Below are 23,685 nucleotides of genomic sequence, written 5' to 3' on the forward strand. Positions count from 1 at the left end.
ATGCGGCAAACGTTTCCAAGCTTCATGGGAAAGGTAACCAGCAAATGTGTGTAAACAGGTTAAAACATAACCTTTCGATATTTACAGGTAATGCTATTTAATGCCCCTACTATTGTGTGTATGTGTATTATAGGACAAGACACTTTTCAGCAATGTCTCCAACACAGTGGTTACAAATGGTTGTTCAAATTGTCAGCAGAAAAACAATTCCCCACAAAGTTGCACATGTAGTAACTCGTAGGAGGGTATAGAAGTATGTAAAACAGAACACCCGTGTTATAACGACTGTCGTTTCCGGGCCACGTAAGAATAAAGCAAGCTACATTCGTTGATTACATTATGTTGCATAACGCGGAATACATCGGTATCCACTGACATGCGAGATAAGCGTTGTAACAACACAGCTGTACTCAAACACACCAAGTTGTTCTAAGCTGGGCTCTTGCACAACCGTTAGTCGTGGCTCTGTATAACTGCCACGATATTGGTCCAATGCCTTGAACACACGTCAGCACTGAGGGTTAAGAATACAGCAGAGGGTTCGGTATTATGTTTCATATATTTCACGCTCGCATTGGAAAATTATCTATCCTTGCGTCTTGATTAGTGAACGATAAGTTTAAGTGAAAACACAAGAAGCAAGCAGGGGTTTGAAAATATGAAGCGGTTTCTTTTATTAATGGTGTTAGCTATTTTATTTGTTTCAACTTTGGCAAAGAAATCTAAGAAAGAAAGTAAAGACGACGATGATGAGAAAGAAAAGGAGAACGATGCTACAGATTATGGGAATGTTATCGGGATAGATCTTGGCACAACCTATTCTTGGTAAGAAAAGTAAAACAAAATTACCAAATAATATACAGTAGCCTATAAAGAAGAATACCGTTAGCACAGAATGTTTCATGCATGATCATGCTGTTTATAACAAATAAAAACAATCTAGTTACGTGGACACAAAATGTTAATACCTACACATGTAAAAATATATTGATCACCCACAAAGTTACATACGTGGTACCTCGTAAGCGGCGACGATGTGTATGAAACATAACAACAGTGCTTGTAACGACTACCGTTGCCCTGCCATACGATGGTATTTAAGTTACATTTATATATTTTATTCATTCAACTATTACAGCGTCGGCGTGTTCAAAAACGGGCGGGTTGAAATTATAGCCAACGACCAGGGCAACAGAATCACCCCATCGTACGTAGCGTTTACTGAAAACGATGAAAGACTTATTGGTGATGCCGCTAAGAACCAGTTGACCAGCAATCCAACAAACACAATCTTCGACGTTAAGAGACTCATAGGGAGAGATTGGGACGATGAAAACGTGAAGAAAGATATCCCACATTACCCGTTTAAAGTTGTTAATAGAAGCTCACGCCCCTTTGTGCAAGTTAAAGTGAAAGGCCAAGACAAGGTAGGCTTTTTCTGTACAGCTAATAATTTAGAAAATCTATTAGTGACCACTGGGTTGAAGCAATTTTAAGTATTTTGCCCAAGGAAACACACGACAACTATGGTTGCAGGGACGAGCCTTGAACCTGCACCCTTTTTGGTAGAGGCAGGTGTGCGACCCATACTGTGCCACGGCGCTATCATTTATGTATTGCGGTTTTGTAAATCCACGACCACTGGTGATATTATAATTAATCTCGATAATGTAAAACGCTAAATCTTTTATTTATTTAAAGGCTTTCAGTCCCGAAGAAATAAGCGCCATGGTCCTGGGTAAAATGAAAGAAACGGCTGAAGCTTATTTGGGCAAGAAAGTCACGCATGCAGTGGTGACGGCGCCAGCTTATTTCAACGACGCCCAGAGAAAAGCGACCAAGGATGCGGGAACCATTGCTGGTCTTACTGTTATGAGGATCATCAACGAACCGTAAGTGTATAATGGATATACCTATATAGGTATATATACCTACTATTGGCTGTATGGTAAAAGCTACATTGAGTGAATGTAACTTATTTAACCTCATATATTGCGAGGCAACCACGGCACTCGTTATAACGCTGATGTTCTGTTTTATGCGCCCGCAAAAAATGTCCGCAAAACAACGAAAACAGCAGTCTCTGAAAACTCCCGTGTAATCGAACCGATGGATATATATATAAAAGAGTCGGCCGCGCGGCAATGCATAGGAAAATAACTAGAAGTCACATTTCTCCATTTTAGAACTGCAGCGGCCATTGCGTACGGAATCAACAAGAAAGGAGAAGAATCTAATGTCCTTGTGTTCGACCTTGGAGGGGGGACGTTTGACGTCTCGTTGTTAACCATTGATAGTGGAGTATTTGAAGTTGTTTCCACCAACGGAGACACGCATTTAGGTTTGTTTTCAAGTTTTGTCTGTATTGCGCTGGTTGTTTGAATGAAATAATGAATGTATAACTGACTTCATCCACGCGTGGCAGGACAACATTATAATACCTGTGTTTTGTTTCATGCACCTCGTGCCCCCTTACACGTTTCTATGTATGTAACTTTGTTTTTATTTAGGGGGCGAAGATTTTGACCAAAGAGTTATGGAGTATTTCTTAAAAGTCTACAAGAAAAAGAAAGGCAAGGACGTGCGGAAAGACGTTAGAGCTGTACAGAAGCTACGCCGCGAGGTTGAAAAAGCGAAGCGAACTCTATCTTCTCAGCAAAGCACTCGGGTGGAAATCGAAAACTTTCACAAGGGCGACGACTTTTCAGAAACACTGAGTAGAGCGAAGTTTGAAGAACTGAATATGGTAATGTGACGTAATAACATTTAATTGATTACAAAATAAATGTATTATTTAACCTTGATATAAAATTCCGTGAATCTGGCTCTGATCTAGTGCTAATGATTCATGAAGGTGATCGATTCTTGTAATGAAATAACAGCTAGGGTCAAGTGCTATAATGCATAAAACGACACACACCCGTTCAATAAATGGTTTAGTGCTTTGCCATCAGTTTCTTACTCAGATAGAATCTCTTATGTAATTTCGTATAAAATGTAAAAGATTTTTCTCTCTCAGGACTTATTCCGTTCTACAATGAAACCTGTGAAACGTGTATTGGAAGATGCGGATCTTAGTATAACAGAGGTAACATAACTAAATGAATGTAATTTGTTTCATTTTTTGTTGTTGCGGGCACAACCCATTAGTGGCCACTAGGTTGGAGAAATGTATGCTAGGTGTCTTCTCCGTGGACACACGTCCATGGTGGTAGCAGCGATGACCCTTGAACTTAAACCTATGGGTTAGCGACAGGAATACTAACCACTAATGGTTTAAGCGCCGAAATTGCAAGTAAAATCGGTAAAGATTATTTCGAATGTAATTTGTTTGTATCCAGGTCGATGAAATAGTGTTGGTTGGAGGTTCAACTCGTATTCCAAAGATCCAGCAGCTTGTTAAAGAGTTTTTCAACGGGAAGGAACCGAACCGAGGTATCAACCCTGATGAGGCGGTCGCTTATGGAGCTGCAGTTCAAGGTGGTGTTTTAACCGGGGACGAAAGCACGGGTAAGTATCGAAACTATCGAAATGTAACTTATTTATCCTCACGTTCTGGCGGGGCAACACTATGCGTTAAAACAGAGAATTTAAATAAACTATTAGTTAACACTGAGCTGTAGCCATTCCTATTAAATTTCTTTTTTTTCTTTTTAGCACAGAACCAGAACGTATAGCCTAATTGTGCGAAATATTTATTAAGTTTTTTCGCAGGAAACATCGTTCTACTTGATGTGTGTCCTTTAACCCTTGGTATCGAGACTATGGGCGGGGTGATGGCAAAGCTGTTACCACGAAACACCGTCATCCCGGCTAAGAAGTCGTCGGTGTTTACCACTGCGGCTGATAACCAACCTATGGTCACGATTAGTGTGTATGAAGGTATATGGTTGCGTTGTGTATATATAATGTATAAGGTCTGTGAATCTAAGTCCCGAGGCGTCCATATGCTGTAGGACGTCACCCATATGCAATAGACTGTATACATATTATACAATGTTGGGACAATGGGGCAACTCTGGCATAAATCCCAAGTTCCACGGCTTACTACGTTGTAGGACCCTATTCACACAGAATATAATACAGACTACACTTGTTTGCTCCATGTATAGGAGAGCGAGCAATGACAAAGGACAATCACGTACTCGGTAAATTTGACCTCACGGGAATCGCACCTGCACCAAGAGGAATGCCGCAGATAGAAGTTACGTTTCAGATTGATGCAAACGGGATATTGCAGGTAAGGATTATACGTATGAATGGAAAGCAATATTGACAATGTAATGTTTTATTTGTTAGCGAAGATCAGATTAATTAAAACAGCGGAAATTAGGAGCGTAAAGACAGTAGTAAAAAACACGTGACTCGAGTAAAAGTATATATCAAATAAAAACGTGGCTGAATATTTGTAACAAAGCTAAACGTTTATTACTTTGATACAGCGATTTATAATTCTAAAATGTAACTATTAACGTAGGTTGTACATTTGTTCCACCATAGGTATCAGCGGAGGACAAAGCATCAGGAAACAAGGAGAAGATCACGATCAAGAATGATGATAACAGATTATCGCAACAACAGATAGACAAGATGATCAAGGACGCTGAAAAGTTTGCGGAAGACGACAAGAAGGTAAGAGTTAGACAAGGCTTGGATGTTGTTCGACTTGCGTAGTGGCAAAGTGGTTAGCGCGCCTCTTTAGCCGAGAGCTTACTGGAGTATGCTACCATTGTAAGTGTATATGTGCCCTAACATGATAAAAAATATGCACCCGTGTTATAACGACTGTCGTCGCCCCGCCATGTGAGGATAAATAAGTTACATTCATTTAAGACTAACTGCGGTCTGATTGTAGGTCCAAGAACGAGTTGGAGCCATCAACGATTTAGAGTCATACTTATACACGATCAAGAACCAGATAAGCGATCAAAAGCTTTCCAAAGGAATGCCAGAAGCCGTGAAAACCAAAATTAATGAAAAGTTGGACGCTGAGATTAAGTGGCTTGATAGCCCTGGAAATAAGGACTTAACTACAGATGAATATAAGCGAAGGAAAGAAGGAGTGGTCGAGTTTCTAAAGACGTACATGCAACAGGGGGGAGAAAATAAAGAGAATAAGAAAGAGAAAAACCAGGAGCATGAGAAAAATGAAGAGGAAGAGAAAAACAACGAGGACGAAAAGACAGAGTTGTAATGAAAATGGGTTTTAGATTTATACTTGAAATGGTGTTGTTTGAGACATTTTTAAAAACAATTGCGTGACTTAGGCAAATAATCTTTAAATCGTTTCCTTGTGCAATAAATTTGTTTGTATAAAGAATTTCACCTTATGCAAAATATAGGGCATGGGATTGCTATATGACAAGAACGGCTGATTATACATTGTATGAGGAATTACCATTATCCAACTTGCCATAGTTTACAAGTGCTACCAGCTGGATTGGTATCAAAATTTAATGCTTCGGTTGAATGGTGTTTGCACCAACTACTGCGCATTTTTTGCTTCAGTTAAAAGCCCAGTTTCTGCAGTCATCGCGCTAACTGCTTCATTTTCTATTTGGGAACTTTTAAGATATTCTTGGCATGACCGACACCCCTGCGTCAACCAGCAGAAATTGGCCGGTGATTTTGCTCGCTTTAGGTGAACTTAGAAAAACCACAGCATCTGCTATATCTGTGTGTTCCAGTAATCCACCTAATGGTTGCATCTTGGCACGCTCTTCAAACGTCTTTAAAACAAAATACAATAAATTCAACTTCTAGTTTCCACTTTCAATACAAACATAGCAGCCTATATGTATGATATGATTTTTATCTCAAACGTTTCGGTTTAAAAACTAAAACCATCTTCAGTAATGTAAGAAGTTAAGAACTGGAAATGGTTTAAGTTTTTTTAATTCAAAACCTTTAAGACAAAAATTGCATGATGTTTAAACTAGAAGCCAATAATTATTGTTCACTTACCTCATTACTAAGCTGTGCTTCTGTTAAACCAGTTTTAGACAATGCAGGTCTGACAAAAACAACTAGTTAGACAACTAGTAGAAACATACACAAAACTTACATAAATCAAACTTACTTTACTACATTGGCCCTTACTCCCTGTTTAACAAACTCTGAAAATAAAGAAGATAACTTTAAATTTCTAAGCTGTCTTGTGAAATTTTCAATTCTATATCAACAATTACTAGACTGTAGGACAATGATGAGCGGGAAGAGCATCCATTTTTAGCCTAGACTCTTTTGGATTAACAAAAATAAGACAAATCATCAACAAATAATCACCCACAAAGTTACAAATGTGGTAACTCCTAAGCAGGCACATGGTGTATGAAAAAGAACACCCGTGTTAAAACAACAGTTACATTTATTCATTCGTTACATACCTGAGGCAAGATTTAAAGTAAGTTGATCCACAGCACCTCTACTCATTCTTGATACCAGTGCAGGGTTTTGGCTGGGAGGTGTGGCACTGGATATGTTCACAATACAACCTAAGATCAATAAGCATTCTATATTTATATTGTGGGTATGCATGTTATTCCCTATGTGTGTGTACATACAGAACAAAACAACAAAAAGAGAAAACATATATCAATAACATAGAGGCAGGACGAAGCCACACTGTTAACATGAACGATATACATTAGCAGCATGAGTGTTGGGGTAATGCAGTAACTCTAGCCTAAATAAAATACTAAAATGTTGCCACTGAACTTGGTAATATTAATATGTGACTTTCATCATGCATACTGACAGTTAGTTATCAATTAATATTAAACTTCCATGATTACAGTAAATGTAAAAAGGTTTGTTTACAAACATGCTTTAATACCTTTAGTTTCCAAAAGGAATGGCATTGCTAGTTGAGAAAGCATAAGGGGAGCCTTCACATTCACTGCAAACGTATCGTCTATTTCCTCCCATGTTACCTGGGGTATAGGATCAACAAAAGAGTTGACTTTTATGTATTAAATAACAGCCTTAAATTTACATGCAACAAAACAAATGGTACAAACAACTCAGTTCTACTTTATATGAGTGAGGCCTTTTGCCATGGAACCCCCTGATTTGGGCCTTAGCTAGCCCATTACCCTGGGGCCAAGGATGCTAAAGTCCATTTAGTGACCACCCGGTTGAAGGTTGGAGCAATGTCTGTTAAGTGTCTTCCCCCAAAGATAACAATGCCTATCAGTGGCGAGCATCAAACTCAATTTCCTTAAGTTACAATACGATTACCCAAACACTGAATTAAGCTGACATATAACTCTAGTTACTCACTTGAAACAGTGAATGATGCACATAGTATCCGGCATTGTTTACTAGACTGTCCAACCTTCCAAGCTGGGATGTGGTTGTTGATATAATTTGAGACAAATCATTTTTCTTCGTCAAGTCAGCAACGATGGGCACAACCTGATTAAAATATATTTTTCGTTAGTTTAGTCTTTTATTAAAAGTTAAATAATCCAAATAACCAACTATTGTTGTAGCATTTAAAGATTATTAAAGCCATGATAAAGAAACAAAATGACTGTTGGTAAAACACGCTCGCAGTTTAAACATGTTTGTTGTTAATATGACGCTTTGCACTTGACTTAAAGAAACATACAAACAGACGCACATTATAGCAGAAAAAAGTCTACATGTTAAATTCATAATATTACACTGGTAACACTTGCTTTGTTCTTTGCATGAGAAAATGTAAATAAAATCTCTACTTCTTCACACTACAGTGCTGCATTCCTACATACCTGTGCTGTGAGCACTGTGGGTTGAGTAGCCACTCTTTTATTTGACATTTTACTTAAGTAGTTTTTACCGTAGCGTTTTTTATGACTGTCATTTTGCTGCCAATTCCTTTCTTTTCACTGTTTTAATAAATCTGATCCTTATAAATAAAGTTATGTTTTAGGTCTACTGGATTAAGGATTACTATTGTTTTATAAAAGACATACCATTTATAAATTTGTTGTAAAAGTATACAAATGTAACGGTAATCAAACATTTTTTACCTTTTCTGCTCCAAGAGCTTTACACTTGTCAGCAACTTTATTAAGCTTGTCTAAACTGCGTCCTGTCAAAGCAAGGTTTGCCGATTCCTTTGCAAACTGCAGTGCGATTGCAGAACCAAATGCGCCAGAGGCTCCTACGTATAAACATTACAGAGTTTTTCTAGTTAATAAGAAAACCGTGTTTATTTGTAGTGTCGTATGGTGAATACTATAATATAATTAGCACAGCTATGCTATACCAAACAGTATAAAGTTAACCAAACAAGGTCAGAAATACCTGTAATTAAAACTGCTCGTCCTTTAAACATCTTCTCGTTTTTCGAACACGTTACGTCGAAAATTTTGCTAGCTCTACAGGAGTTCCACGGTTCAATTTTCTGATAATTTTAAACGCGCAGCGAAATACCAAAAGATGAATGAATGAATGTAATGTAACTTACTTTATCCTCGCGTGGCCGGAAAACGACAGTCGTTATAACACGGGTTTAACACCTCGTGCCAGCTTACGAGTTGCCATTTGATTACTTTGTGGGTGATTATTTTTTTTTTTTTGATTTTTTCTTTTTTTTTTATGTATGGCTGATAATTTGGACAACCCATTAGTGACCACTGGGTTGAAGCAATTGTCGTTAAGTGTCTTGCCCAAGGACACATACGCGCACAATGGTAGCAGCGACGAGCCTTGAACCCATTACCTAATGGTTACAGGCAGGCGCGCTAACCACTACGCCACGGCGCCGGACAAGATATCCCCTGGACGTAAATCGCGCGCGAACGTCAAGTCCAATGCTGTACAAAGTGAACACGTACCATGGCGCGACAAAGTTGGGTTGTGGCAGAGTAATGCTACTTGAATAAAATGTACTGTTCTCTAAGAATTGTTCTTAAAAGTCGTAACGTTGTATTTTGTAAATGGCAATTCACCGTCACTACTGTTTTACAAAGGGTTTACTAAACATAAATACTGCTGGTCAAAAACACCTTTAAAACGAGGTTCCACGATGTAATAGCAAAGACGGTGTTTTGTTATTCGATTTGGTCTAAATCTGAAGTGTAATTGACACGTAAAAATGACCTCTTACAAGTTGCAACGAATATAACTTTGTGAGTGATTATTTTTTGGGATTGAAGCATTAGCTCCTGTGCCCAAAAGATTCAACTGGTACAGGCGTATTTTAACTAACATGTGTTCAAACAAATTAAAACAAATGTATATGCAATACATGTTAACCTGTTAAACTTTATTGTTTGAATCAAGGCAATAATGCTGATATTAGTGCAATCTGCATAGAGCTTGAATCCAATGGGTAAATATGAGTGAAGAATTACCAATTTAAACACAGTTGAGACAAATTAGTTCTAAATCCCAATATAGCAAAATACTTTGGAAATGTTTTCTTTAAAGTGCTAATAAATTCATGCATGGCTACTAATTATAAAGTAACAGCCTACAGCACCGATAAATAAGATAAGCAATAATTTATAAAAATGAAAATTAAAGCTAAATATAGTTGCTAAGGGTAAAATAAAAGGCACGGTTGACGAATAAGGACTCTAAACTTTTTCAGTTTACATTAAAATCATGAGGGTTTTGGTAAAATTTTGTTTTTACATTGTTAATTGATTGAATCCAAATAATTGCATGTCCATTGCCACAACATAAAATTTTGTCTAAAAATATAAATATATCTGACACTATATATTAATATAAATGCACACATCCGATTTTGTACAGATAAAATTACAGGAGCATAAATAAAACGAGTGTGTGTGTCCAACAATTTAACGTAAAGTGCACAATTAAAACTAGCCGTAACATAGGATTGGATATCCACGGAATTATTGCGCAAACTGAAACAAACACACTTATTATTAGGTCATAAAATGCTTCAGAAATAGATAAACATTATTTAGATAATTTGGCTTATTTTGCATATAAAGTGCAATCTTGTAGCGCTAATTAATAGCAAACAAATGAGCTATTTATAATAGGATATTTCTGACTGGTAATATTAGATATGACACCATGTACTATGGGAATAGGGTTTAAAATAATTGGTAAAAAAGCACCAAGCTAGTTGATAGCTTGATGATTTATACTTGTATCATTTACTCAACATTCCCATTCCCATTCTTAATTAGATCTTCTGACAAGATGACTGGCGACCGAAATGTTTTACCTTTGACAAACTTTTCCAAGCCCTATGTAAGTACATGTGTGAGTAATATTGTTAAAATGCAGTTACATTCATAGTTGTCAAACATAGGAAACCCCATTGATTAATATGGTGAATACAATGTAGAATGTACTTTTCCTCTACTAGTTTGTATAGATACATAACATCAACAAAATCTGTTTTATGCTAAAAACTGTGGTGCTAAAACATATGCCACCCTCGTTTCAAAACCTAGGCACTCCTTACATCACACTTATGACAAAAAACAAAGTATGTAGTTACTTATGTTTACCTCTCCGTCATACGATAATAATGGAGATATTTCGCACACTACTGGATATTCCCCTTCATATTGATTGACACTGTAACACAATAAACTTGAAAAAATAAAAAATCATATTTTTTAATATTTATTGAAAATTTATGAGTTTGCATTTTTAAAGCTTAGGTATAATACACAACTTACCCATTCAAAGGTTTGATCTCTACTCCATTTTCATCTACTATTGTTCCACCTGCTTCAACTAATCTCCTGCATGTGGTTTACAAACAATGTTACAACAATATGGTCATGTCAGTCAGGAGACCAAGGATTTAGGCTTTTAACCCATTATCACAACACCCAGGCCTATATTTAAGTATGAATGAATGTAACTCATTTTTCCTGCATGTCAGGGCAACAACAGTTGCTGTCTTTGTTTCATAAACCTTGTGCCCGCCCACAAGTAACCACGTGTGTAACTTCATAAGTGATTGCCAGAGTTTTACAACAAAAGTATATAAACATTGCCCATTTTAATCTATAAACATTGCCCATTTTAACTATAAAAAAACAAACAAATATAATTCCAAATATTTAACCTGTGGTGTAGAGACGACAGCGTCCATCTTGAGTGCCGAGGGGAACAACTATCAGCACCTTCAGCATTCTTTAATGGGGAGAATTCATCCTCACGTGGTACGTCCAATACGACAAAGTTTCTGGGTCATATGTTAACAATTAATAGTTGTTTGTATCTAAACTTTTTCTGATGCCAAAGTAGTGGGCCAAATCTGGCCGAAATCTCAGGTCTTTGATTAGGACCTTACCCATTTTGAGTAGAACTAAACGTAATTGGGGTATTAAAAATACATACTAAATACTCTTAAATATGATATTGTATCCTTAAAAACAGGTATGTGGCAAATTGCTGGTGAACAAGTTAAATTTCATGGACTGAACTAGGCCTACTTAATAAATTTCATTTATTAATAGTTGTCTGTTGCCTTACTTGGAAAATTGGAAAACATCGAAAACGAATTTCTCCATCTTGATCCCGTTAGGAGTGGTCGGGGTGACCTTTTCTCCTGTTTTCGAATCGATGTGGGGGATCTTCTTTTTCGCCACATGGTGGGGCAAATCCTTTAAACTGAAAAAATGGAAGTTTACCAAAAAGATTACCAATTGTTATGTATTATTAAAACAAAAATTAAGAAAACAATTGGTATAGTTAACTACATTGCAAACTTAAATTAGTGAAGGGTAAAATTAATCTTAATTTACACTTTACAGTGCACAACATAAGAACCTGCAAACAGTTTTCAGGAATGGAACGGTAAAGTAATGATTGCAAATGTTGCCGGCATTGAAAACAAGACGCCCCGATTCATCTCGTTTCTTCGCTGTTTCCTCTGATACCTCGCTGTACTCAACAACCTGAGACAAAACATTGTTTTGCAAATACTTTTAAACACAATTTTTTCCAACGTTTTTTTATTTAATTTTACAACTTTTTTAAAATATTTTATTAATGTTTTTTTGTAATATTTCTTTAATTTATGAAATAAATAACTAAATGTGTTACATATTTACCTGGTAAACATCACCAACCCTACACACAACTCCCACTGATTCAGTTGGACTTGATTTTTCTACAACCTACAACAACAACAGTAGTAGTTAGTAGTTTTAAGTTATCATAAAATACAAGCTGTCTGAACACCTATTACCTTCTTATTCCTGAAAATTGTCATGGTCATCAGACAACAATATTTTAGACACATAGACTGTTATACACCATTTGTGACATGATTAATTTAAAAATCAAACCCAAAACATGATCATATTTATATCTAGTACAAACTGCAATGTTATCAAGAAAACACACACTTGATATCAATTAAGGTTTTTGATTATCGGAAAAAATACTCAAGGCTCAGGCAAGGCTATTGAACTGTCAACAAGTACGTATATGAAATTTATACAATGTATAGGTTGTGTAAATATTACACTTGTTTGATTAAATTTTAGCTTAAAGGTTACAAAAGGTATAAGGTTGTATAAGTTAACAGTTATATACACATATTCGTAACTTTTATACACAACTTATGAGTTATATACATTTAATATAAAATTTAACATAACATAACTTTTATAAATCTCTTTGATAACAACATATAGGAATATATAGTGGATTAAAGGGACTAAAATTGCTGACAATGTAAGTGATTGTAACAGAACATGTGTTTTAATAACATTTAACGAACATGAGCATAATTCGTGACACACACTTACCTTAGCACCACAGTCAGCATTATGAAGACTACAGAAGCCAATAAACACAGGATCTGCCATTCGTATGAGTATGTTGTCCACACAATGCACATGGGTGCATTCAATACCTCGCTTATCCATATCATCAAGTATGTTCCAATGAACCAAAGCTTTATAAAGTCCACCATTGCCATCTATGAGAGGTTATGTTATTACAATGCACACATAGGTGCCAAACCTGGGGTGAAAAGGTAGGCAGGACTGCACAGGAATTGTCTCCACTCCATTAATCAGTAAATAATAGGAACAAATAAGTGGGATTTGAATCACAGAAATATGAATCCTATGAATCACAGAAATGTGAATCATCTGAATCACTGTTTCGCTTGCATTTTTAAAAGGTTTGATGCCTTTGAATGCACATATCTACATATTAGCTTTTCTAATGAAATACCAAAACTTTATCTCAACACAATGCAAAACGATATACAAAGTTCACTGTGTTTTGTATTGGTTTGATAACTGTTTGTCCAACGCTAAGCTCAATTTACAACTGCGAAGTGCTAACCTTTATAACACAGTATAACTTACCAGGTGCTGCAGCTATCTTATGTTTCTCAGATAAAAATATTTTTCCATTAAAATCAAGGCATGGAAGTGTAGATTGCTCAAAGAAAACAACATTCTTTTGCAGCAAACCAAAATAATCGTTCTTGTCGAAAAATTCTTTAGTTTGGCTCATGGTAGCTTCACTTGTCATTATGTACCTGGTGAGAGTTTTGTTTATTGCAAAAGTTATCATGCCTATAAAGCCTATCTAAACTCTTACATAGAAAAAGTACAATATAAAAAATGTATTTAAGGTGTGTGCAGTTACATTACACCCACAGAAACAGTCATCAAACTGAGGATACCTCATTGAATATTATGATTAATGTGGGGAGGGTATATCCCAAATTTCCATTAATATAAACAACAACACCCACCATGGTATAATCCCCCTTCTTCCTGTCCTCTCATATGCAAGGTCTTGTAACCTCCTTATCCTTTCTGCTTTTATCTGGTAGAGTGTTTTCTGTGATTGGGTACCAACATTGTACATTCCTTTAGGATATTTCACCCCAAGCCTCGTACCTTGCCCACCAGCCAACAACAACACGGCAACCTTGCCTTCAGATATCTTTTTTAAGCCTGATAATAGAAATATAAATAAACAGTGTAAATTCCTGTCTTTATATTGTTTTGTTTGTATGGTGTAACAGTCATCCTTTTTATCGAATATGTTTTGTGGGTCTGTTTTAACTATAAGCATCTACTAATATGTTTGATTTACCATTACGTTCCATCTTTTTACGCTACCATGACCAAAGAGAGAAAACACAGTTATATTTCATCTACAATACAATCACACTTACCTTCTTTTTCCCATTTAGCAACATCAGTCCGAGCAGATCGTGTCACGCTTCCAAACTGTTCCTGTGGTATTGGATGCATCTTACTATCCAACTTTCCACCATGGCTGCTTAGTTTTATTGACTGTTGCCGAATATCTAGATAGAAATTCGAATTCATAAAACAGAAGTAAAATACAAAATCTTAACACACAAAACCTGGGTGTTAGGGTGATAGCCTATGGGCAACTCTGGCCCAAGTCCCTTGGTGTTGGGGTAAAGGGTCAACCATGAAGAACTACCGATTTTGTTTCTCATTTGTGGTAAATTAACAGTAATTGGTTTTTATGCTCAATTTTCTCATAAAAAATACAGAGCAAAATGCAGACAACTTTAACTGCTTACCTAATTGAAAATACATTCACACTAAACAAAGAATGTGTACATTAGATAGCCTAAGCAAAACAATTTATAATAGGCCATGTATATATATTATATAAACATTAAACAACATTTCTATTTCTATTCACTTTCCATACCCGCAATGCTTTGTAAATCCAACTTTTTTAAATCACTTATTAACTTTGTTTTTTGTGCAGGTTCTAATTCATTGTAGTAAGTTAATAAATGTTCTTGATCATATTTCTGTAAATTATGAAGGGTTTCCTTGTAATCGTCCATTCTTGTAGCAGGCCAGTACCTTAAACACTACGCACAACACCTTGGAAACAAATTTATGTAAAATTAAAAAACGTTACGCATATAACATAAAGATGGAAAACTAAAAGCTCTTAGCCAAAAGAGGTGGAATCACAAAAACCTGATTAATATTCAAAGTCGGTCTTACCAACTATATTACCAACGTACCAACAGTCGAACAGGATATGAAACTGTTTCGTACCAAAGACCCTATGCTAAATAACACTTGAGATACTAATATTTATTTAGTGTCGATAACAGCATTTCCAGATAAGAGGTTTGTTAGCATAGTAAGTTCACAGGTACTCAGTACAACCTGTGGTATGAACAATTATGAAACCAAACAATTTGAAACAAACTTAGTCAAATACATCTTTACCAACAAACTTCTAATACATTATTTTTATTGCAAGACTTTTACTTACTACTTACATACATATACACTTATTTTCATTATATTGGCAATAAGATATATAACACCATTACTAATGTGCTGATGTGCATATACAATTTTCAGTGTAACACTTTCATATGAACAGGCAAGTAATGAAACAATTTATTACAAGTCCCTCTACACAACCCGACAACACCCTTTTTGTACACACAGCATATATAACATGAGACAAGTAATGACACATAGGTAAAGGCAAGTGAATAGTTGTTTTTTAAAAGTTACATATTTGCTAATATTGGTGGTTCGCAATATTACGTCAGAGTGAACAAACAAGCTTTACCAACTATGGAAATTCCCATAAACACAATCTATATGTTACTCTACATAAGTGATTACTAGAAACATTATAAATGAGCTGATTCATAGCCAAAGTACTTGAATTACACCATTAGGAAATGATTAATTTGTTAATTACATTAATGTTACGTACATGGAGAACCCAATATTGTAAATCATTCACCACATTAATACATAGCTATGGCAGCAGTAGCTGAGTAGATGATGCTGTTTGTACAATGGCAATATTTCAACTGTATCATGTTTTATCTCAATAATTGTTGTGTACAAAACTATAACAATAACACGTATACATATAAAACAATATATTTTCAGAGGTTGAACTGGTTTAATTGAGTCTTAAACTATTAAATTAAAGTCATTTGGTGTATATACAATTATACAAGTGCAGCAGACACATTTAAGCACTTAAAATTCCACTATATTAATACCAAACATAAGTAAAATTGCATTTGCAGCCGCTTTTCCACCTACTTTGGTCGGTGCTAATAGTTAAACAAGTAATTTAATTAAAATGCCAACTCAGTGGCGATTGCACCTTTACGAGAAGTAAATAACATGCAAGAGTCGGCATACGGAAATTTATAAACGAAAATATCTCAAATATCCATAATTGACAGTCATTCATACGAACATTATAATTTTAGCGTAACTGAATTCCGGTGGAATAACAGTCACATAGTTTGTTTATCATCTACCGGTATCTCTTCAAATTTCAAATATACGAAGTTCAGATTAATTAATCAAAGAAAAGAGAATTAGCAACAAAACGACAGTGATTAAAACACGCTATGAGTTAAAACTACCCGAGTAAAAGTGTTAAAAACAAAAGCGTGGCTGCTAAACCCACAATACCTATATTTTGCAATACGTTACACCTGACGCAATACTTTCTGACGTAGTGACGTAGCAATCTGACGTAGAGCGTCGTGACGTCATTTCAGTGCTTCCATTTTTTTGTGCTCTGGTGTTATTGACGCTAATAGGGGAGCGGGCAACAGTAATCACAATCGTTATATCACAGTACTCTCCTAATAAAGTGGTATGGTTGCATGAGTCCGGTTGCATAGCCGTTTTGAGTGTGAAAATCTTACTTATAATATTATCATTCCTAAACATTTGCCACAAAGTATATTACTTAGACAATCAAATAAAAGCACTGCTTTTAAAAACCAAGAAAATGCTTTAAAATATTCTTTTTATTGTAATACATAATAAAAGAACCAAAATATTTTTTTTAAATTGGGTATCTTTTAATTTCTAATTTTTTAATAATACATAATCCAAAATGTGGTTATATTCCAACTATAATTTGAAAAATAGGAAATCCGTTACGAAAAGTAGTAATTCTGAAATAGTCATATAAAACATGACATGTTGGTATTATGTGGTTATAAATATATACTGGTATAAATATTTGGAATCAATAACAGTGGATCAAAGCTTACACCAAATGCATACAGTTATAGATAATGTTACCTCACAGTTGTCAACACTTTAAAATTCAAAGTAAAATGAAGCATCTTACATGTAGGGTTTATAAATTCAAGCAATATGGTAGGTTGGGGTAAGATGGAACACGTTTTTATTTATTTTTATCGTCCCATTTAATAGTAAACGAAGAATATTTACTAATTATAAAACCAAATCCTCACGATTCTAACATAGTATTGTTGAAACACAATTATGAAATATGGGATATTCTGTGCTGACAATATGAATATCCATCTTACCCCACAGTACTATAACTTCACTGCAAATATCAAATGGGTATAATTTTTTACATGTTTTTTAGAGTAGAAAATGCAAAGCAATTCAATAGTTTAAAGCTTATAATTTAAGAACACTAGTATTCTGACATGCTACCTTGAAGTAATGTAAATATGCAGAGTGGTAGAGAATTCAAATACATGAAATAATTAATTCAGTCGTCCAATATTGATTTAACTTTAACTATAAACAATTCTTGGAAATCTAATTCAAATGTTCAAAATGTAAATAAAACTCTGGTTGTGTTTAAGATTCACGATTCATATAAATCAAACAAAATTTTTTGAAAAACTATTGGGTAGGATTTTCTGTCACCAATTTAAACCGTATCCAATGTATAATCCAACAGGGGGTAGTATTCTTATCTAACAGCTCAACAAATCACAGACTAATTTAGATCTTCTGTTTCATGCTCAGAATTTAGTCGCCGACTTAAAATACTCAGTAACCATAGCAACACCAGAAGATGAGAATACCCCAGGTGTTTATATATGATTTTTATGTTTGATTGACAGTTATTTCACACAGTTCATCTCTTTCACTAGCTTCACTATCATCGCTGTCGAATTCACTCATTCGTTTCATTTTGCTTCGGGCTTTAGAATAAACCACAGTCCAGTCGAACGGTTTAATATGGCAGAAAAAGGTATAGACGTTACGACATATGCCAAGGTTGAATGGATTCTCCGACTCTGACATTCCCTTGAGATAAGAAATCCTAAAAACACACAAGTTTATTATGATTAGTTCTTGGTTGTATGTCATTTTAATTGATCCATGAAAATTATGCTATAAAAGATGTAGAATCCTACTATATTTTTTGGTTGATATATTTTTAAAAGAATTTCTCATTTTGTTCCATGGCGTGTCACATTGTAGTGGTGTAGGACGAAGGACCTCACCCATATACAATAAAAATCAATATTAGGCACATTCTATTGGTCTTGCCACCGGGCATAATATAATATTTAAATTGGTAAGTAGTATAATAAATTACTAATATATATAATATTACACTACTTTCGGTTAGGAGCCAATTTACATATAAGATCACACCCTTTATATCCAATGTTTATTTTGAAATTGGTCAATCTAACAAATATTGCAACAATTTGTGTTTATAGTAAAATAAATGATAAATCACTTTTACTTTCTACATCCTGACCAGCAAAGTTTCGCTTAATTATCAATCAATAAACATACTGCAGCAGGAAATAAAATAGGGGCTAAGCAAGTAACCCAAACATTGCTTTGTCATATTGGATAAAACATGGTAACATAACATATTATGGGATTTTTCTTTCTCCTAAGTTACAAAGGAAAAGACAAGATAACTATTGTTATGACAATACATTGGAACACAGGAAATTGATCAAATCTGAGTTTCAGTGTTTTAACAAACGGGTGTAACGTGATTGCTTACATAAGGCTTGGTTGAACATGACATGTAATTTATTATCGCGTGTTAATCTTAATGAAAATTCATGTTTGTCTGCGTTAAGATGTGTTTATTAATTAATCTTGGACAAATGCTTGTATAAGCCTTGTAACAAACTGATATCTCCATTCTACATTGCCAATAATTTCTAAATGCCAATTCTTATTCCAATCTCTGCCAAATCAATTTAGTGTTGCAAACATTTACTATTGATTTAAACTGCTTTAATTTATCCCACTTACCCACATGAAAATACACTTACTTAACTTAAGATTAAATAAATATTGAATGTCAAGTAATTGAATTAAAAACCAGTATATATAAGACACTTTAAATGTCTAAACACTTTAAATGTCTACCTAAAATTTGATTTATTGTGATTTTAGTAGTATTACTATTGTGATTTTAGAAGGTTTCCTTTTGTTTAACAACTATACCAAATAAAAAAAATCATTTTGAAATTGTTAAAATGTAGTTTCACCCATAGTTGTCAAACAGTTGATCAAACAATGCATGAAACAGCTACCATTACATTGCATTAGTTAAACACCCAACCCACCTATGTCTGCTCATGGTCTCCCATGTCGTATGATTGTTAAGTATCATGTATGTGTGAATACAGAAGAGAGCAAACACAACAAGTAGTAGAATCCCCATAAGTAGATCAATCAACAACAATATAACATTTTGTGTCGCCCAGTTGGATGATTCAGGGGCAGATTGGTATCCTGACCTGCAAACAAAGATTATCAGTTGGTATAATTTAAAATTTTTAATGCAAAAGTTTACTATATGATGTGTACCATAGGCGCCACAGTTTTAATTTATTTTCAACAAAACTAGGGATGAAATTATTAAAGTGCAGTTACACTCATAGTTGTTAAACAAAGGAAACCTCATTAGGTAAAAAATTATTTTAAATAAGCCAAACCTGCATCCCAGTGCCTCAATAAGGACCTCACCCATATAGAACATAACACACAAACTACTTACACTGATATAGAAATACTCCAACACAACATGATGACTTCTAAAGTAATAAAACACCAGAACCAGCGATGATTCCTCTCACCCACACAGTTAGTCACCCATGGACAATGATGGTCAAACTTTCGCACACAATGTTTGCATTCACGACAGTGGCGAGCCCTAACTGGACGCTAAAACATAAAAAGTAGAAATCAATAATTGATATTGTTGTGAATGCAATAATGTTTGTATGTGTAATTGTCTATATACTGTTGCAGCGAGGTATATATACTTGTATTTTTGCTCGTCCGACATGAATTTTGCTGACCAACGATTTGATGTCTTATTCAGGCCGTCTACATAACGGTAAAATGACTCTTTGTGTAAAACGACGGTCAGCAAAATTCTTGGTCAGCAAGCATTGTGTGTATGTGGTTTACTTAGTAAACTTTACTACACTATCTCAAGTAAAGCAGTTAATTACTATTTTTGTGCCACGCTAAAAAATTGACAATACAAAACATAGCTTTAAGTGCATGGTAGTTTTAACTTAATGTAATAATATTGTTGAAGTTATTAAATAAGAAGGCGGCTGCTGTCTTATAAGAAAAAGAGTTATATACTATATTGGGCCTGGATACAACAAAGTGATGCAGTGTTACCACTACCAGTGTATAAGTTGCACACCGCAGTGTGACAGGAAAGAGGAAATAACAATAAAAACTTCTGACAACTTTGTTGGCTGTCTTTACTGCTGCCCTTCCTATGTTCAATTAAATCAAACTTGGTAAAAATCTTTCTCACCTGTAAGCCACACAACCCACATCGTTGATGAGGTTCAAGGTTGAAACATTTGGTTGAAACATCCACTCGTGGCTCGATTCCCTTCTTGTTCCCCAAGATCTTGGTGCTCTCACTCTCCCCCCCATGCTCCATCTCATCCTTCCACTCATCCATGTTCATCTTCTTCACCTCGTATAACGAGATGTCATCGCCGTCGTCTTCATCGAGGATCAATTTGATCTGGAAATTGTGAGAAAAAGAGTTTAAAAAATGGGTTTTTGGTGCTAAGGAAAAATCCTTAGGTACCCATCTTTTTAAAAAATTAGCAAACATTTTTATGTAAAAAATACACAAATCAGTATGCTACCAATGCCCTCACCTCTTCCACATCAGGGTCCCCTCTCTTCACAAACCCAGGATCCATACACGCTACAATGAAGTACAACACAAGAGACACACATGCTGATGTGATGTATAAGATAGGAACAAAGTAGTGCCCATCATCTAAATGTGTTCGGAGCACTGAAGATAAAACATGAAACTGAGTTATGAAATTAATTTATTTTATTTATCAAATTTGTGTGTGATATTCTCTAGGCTACTTATCCTGATATAATTATGAGTCTGGGATAATGGCCCAACTGTGGCATAAATCCCAAGTACCATAATGTGCCTCACAGTTCGACCTTAGTCACCTCAACCATACAGAATAAAAAGTTACATAAGCAAGCCGCCATATTTTTAAAGAAGAAGCATTATTAAAAACATTTTTCCCTGCCATATCTAAACATATTTTAACATCAATTGTTAGACATCTTACCTGTTTGTTTAAACAGCAAAATAGAAGATATTCCTACAGTGATTGCCACATGGACTAATCGAGTGAAAAAAATTGATGGGTTAAAAGAATAACGTCCACACTTTGCCATTCTGTGGTAAAATATTGAGCAAATATGCCTAAATCTATGCCTGCAAACAAAATAGAAGAATACAATTAAAAAGGTGGCGGGTAGAGGACTAGAAAGCAAGAGTCGTGACAGCGAATGAGAAAACATTAACCCTGCTGTTGGCCCATTATACAACAGCAAGTTAACTTTGAAAGAAAGAAAAACACAAAGTTTGAAACATAAAACGCGGACCATGGGCCATGATTGAACAACATAGGGTTTGGGTAACAGAGAGAATGTCTACCAGTAAAAAAGCATTGATTTATGTATGTATGTATGTATGTACAGAACACAAGGCATGTTTAAACAATAATGTGGCAGCATATTGTGTAGCAGCCATAGTACAGCATTAACACAAGTATGTATATACATGGTACCAATGATTATGTTCACTGTAGCTAACTTGAGTTAAGTTTTGTGGTAATGGAATTTTTCTAAAATGTTCTGTAATCTGTATGTGTGTGTTTGCCAAATTAAGTGTAAATTTGGATTTTAAATTTATGATTCCATAAAGAATGACCAGTAAATAAAAGTAGCATTTTTACAACTAATAATAATAAACACACTTTAATACCATTAACTAAAGTGTGTTTTAAAGAAAGCAATACATTTGAACGGAGTTGTTACATGAAAATGCAAATTGCTACATCAAATAAGGAGAAAACAGGTGTAACGTTTAAGTTCAATTCAATGCTCTGTCCCTGGCACATATGGTTATGAACGCTCACAACATTTTTCACTTGGTGTGTCCAAGATGTTGCTAGGTTCATTTAGGATTTTATGCAAGAAGCAATAGTTCTTGGCGCTGTAACTCATCATCTCGCTTCAGTGCTTGCTCAAGTCGTTCACGCGCCACAATAACCCGATTCTCCTGCTTTCTTATGTCTTCTTCCGTCACCATGAAGGATTTACACAGTGGCTGTTGGGTGTTTAATAGCACACATGGGTCCTTCAACACAGATGTTGAATTCTGCCCAACTATTGTATGGTTGCCATCATGTAGTTGGATCGCAATTCTTCTTAGCAGTTCTTCTGCTGTTGGGCACGGCCCTATAGCTTGCAGGGCTTTTGGTAGCTCCAATGTTTCAATGACAGTTTCTGCGATATCTGAAGCACTAAGACCGGTTAATCTTTTTTCTTTGAATAATTGCTGCGGAGCTTTAGAGTTTCCACGGGCCTGCTCACTCTTCATTGGGTTAACTTTATGGTTGCTTACTTTGGTCACAGATTGTTTGAAGATGGATGCAGTTTGACGTGCAGGTAGGGAAGTGTCTAAATCTAACCGCCCGCTTTTATCATATTGTTTTTGTCGCCGGCTTGATTTAACTTTTTCTGACATAAATCGTCCGAGCCGATAATCAAAACAGGTAAGATCAACCGAACTTCCAAGCACCCTGATTAGCTCTGGTTTGCTTCGAACTTTCTTTCCAGTAGGGCTGATGTAATACACATCACATTTTCCGCGGGACAACCCATTTTGCCGAACACATTCTTCACGGATCCACCCATGTGGTAAACCAAGAACTGCAACTTTCTTCTTTGCTTGGTTCATATTTTTTCTGCCACTTAAAAAACAAACTATATGTATATGATTCTACAATGCTCAAAGCACCCTTTAGATATACAATATATATATTATAAAATTAACAAACTTTTTATTTATCTTCTTAAATAGAAAGATCAGATTAAATATAACAATTAAGGTAAGTAAACTATTAAAACCAAGTAAAACACCGAAAGCTAAGTTTCCACGTTTTAAATATTAACTAAAAATTTTAACCTTGCTTTTGTAGATATTTAAACACATTTAACTACTGTACTAACATTCAAAACGTTGTACATGTTTACCCTCATGCGCTTAACCAATGACCATATATACAATGTATACCAGAATGTACATTAACGCTGTTGCTAACTATGATTAAAACCTACATGCGCAACCAACAAAAAACCTTCATTTATAGGTAAATGGCGAAACTTGCTTACCTTTCACGGTTCAATGCATATGCTCAGATTTCCCGAATTCTCCCGCCGATTAAAAAATATCGTCCCCAATAAAACTAAATTTACTATTTTTGACAAATCTAATAAGTGTAGAGCAAATACTTTATAAGTTCTTTGCATTACGAATAAAAAAGGGTGGCTTAACAAATATACCATATTCACTTTTTCTTTTTTCTTCGCAGAGCTGTCAAGCGCTTACGTTGCTGGA

The 23,685-nt window shown here is 35.2% G+C and overlaps 5 protein-coding genes across 7 annotated transcripts in view; 1 reads left to right on the top strand and 4 right to left on the bottom strand.

Annotated features, from left to right (window-relative positions):
• Window positions 1-296: 296 nt before the first annotated feature.
• LOC149731703 (endoplasmic reticulum chaperone BiP-like) lies at window positions 297-5,357 on the top strand. Its single transcript, XM_089884280.1, has 11 exons — window positions 297-825; window positions 1,139-1,427; window positions 1,702-1,892; window positions 2,187-2,341; window positions 2,511-2,746; window positions 3,020-3,088; window positions 3,342-3,510; window positions 3,715-3,882; window positions 4,113-4,240; window positions 4,501-4,632; window positions 4,856-5,357. The coding sequence occupies exons 1-11, from the start codon at window positions 659-661 to the stop codon at window positions 5,192-5,194; spliced, it is 2,043 nt and encodes a 680-aa protein (XP_089740406.1). The 5' UTR covers window positions 297-658; the 3' UTR covers window positions 5,195-5,357.
• LOC149731704 (uncharacterized) lies at window positions 4,792-9,108 on the bottom strand. The gene is made up of 8 exons (XM_089884346.1): window positions 8,293-9,108; window positions 8,016-8,149; window positions 7,282-7,416; window positions 6,836-6,932; window positions 6,387-6,494; window positions 6,080-6,116; window positions 5,965-6,013; window positions 4,792-5,729 (listed from the first exon to the last, which is right to left on the bottom strand). The coding sequence occupies exons 1-8, from the start codon at window positions 8,321-8,323 to the stop codon at window positions 5,568-5,570; spliced, it is 753 nt and encodes a 250-aa protein (XP_089740472.1). The 5' UTR covers window positions 8,324-9,108; the 3' UTR covers window positions 4,792-5,567.
• Window positions 9,109-9,241: 133 nt separating this feature from the next.
• Window positions 9,242-23,685, bottom strand: part of LOC149731705 (UDP-N-acetylhexosamine pyrophosphorylase-like) — a 145,015-nt gene continuing 130,571 nt past the window's right edge. The window contains exons 2-13 of one of the 2 annotated variants that reach the window (XM_089884300.1): window positions 14,656-14,838; window positions 14,141-14,275; window positions 13,712-13,916; window positions 13,317-13,492; window positions 12,747-12,919; window positions 12,045-12,110; window positions 11,761-11,888; window positions 11,464-11,601; window positions 11,054-11,173; window positions 10,659-10,724; window positions 10,485-10,554; window positions 9,242-10,217 (exon numbers count right to left, since the gene is read on the bottom strand). In XM_089884300.1, coding sequence (XP_089740426.1) covers window positions 10,125-10,217; window positions 10,485-10,554; window positions 10,659-10,724; window positions 11,054-11,173; window positions 11,464-11,601; window positions 11,761-11,888; window positions 12,045-12,110; window positions 12,747-12,919; window positions 13,317-13,492; window positions 13,712-13,916; window positions 14,141-14,275; window positions 14,656-14,797 — 1,512 coding nt within the window. In that variant the 5' untranslated portion in view covers window positions 14,798-14,838 and the 3' untranslated portion in view covers window positions 9,242-10,124. Of the gene's footprint in view, window positions 10,218-10,484; window positions 10,555-10,658; window positions 10,725-11,053; window positions 11,174-11,463; window positions 11,602-11,760; window positions 11,889-12,044; window positions 12,111-12,746; window positions 12,920-13,316; window positions 13,493-13,711; window positions 13,917-14,140; window positions 14,276-14,655; window positions 14,859-23,685 lie in introns of those variants that run through there. The other variant, XM_089884299.1, reaches the window with a different exon arrangement.
• The window catches only part of LOC149731706 (palmitoyltransferase ZDHHC12-B-like), a 137,509-nt gene continuing 130,571 nt past the window's right edge, over window positions 16,748-23,685 (bottom strand). The window contains exons 2-7 of one of the 2 annotated variants that reach the window (XM_089884312.1): window positions 21,347-21,496; window positions 20,906-21,048; window positions 20,548-20,766; window positions 19,768-19,934; window positions 19,334-19,507; window positions 16,748-18,054 (exon numbers count right to left, since the gene is read on the bottom strand). In XM_089884312.1, the coding sequence (XP_089740438.1) occupies window positions 17,835-18,054; window positions 19,334-19,507; window positions 19,768-19,934; window positions 20,548-20,766; window positions 20,906-21,048; window positions 21,347-21,455 (1,032 nt within the window). In that variant the 5' untranslated portion in view covers window positions 21,456-21,496 and the 3' untranslated portion in view covers window positions 16,748-17,834. Of the gene's footprint in view, window positions 18,055-19,333; window positions 19,508-19,767; window positions 19,935-20,547; window positions 20,767-20,905; window positions 21,049-21,346; window positions 21,669-23,685 lie in introns of those variants that run through there. The other variant, XM_089884311.1, reaches the window with a different exon arrangement.
• Window positions 21,496-23,590, bottom strand: LOC149731707 (methyl-CpG-binding domain protein 2-like). The gene is made up of 2 exons (XM_089884345.1): window positions 23,460-23,590; window positions 21,496-23,038 (listed from the first exon to the last, which is right to left on the bottom strand). Exon 2 carries the CDS (start codon window positions 23,023-23,025, stop codon window positions 22,252-22,254), a length of 774 nt encoding a protein of 257 aa, XP_089740471.1. The 5' UTR covers window positions 23,026-23,038; window positions 23,460-23,590; the 3' UTR covers window positions 21,496-22,251.

This window comes from Ciona robusta, chromosome 9 (genome assembly GCF_009617815.1).
Source record: "Ciona robusta chromosome 9, ASM961781v2".
Lineage (NCBI taxonomy): Eukaryota > Metazoa > Chordata > Ascidiacea > Phlebobranchia > Cionidae > Ciona > Ciona robusta.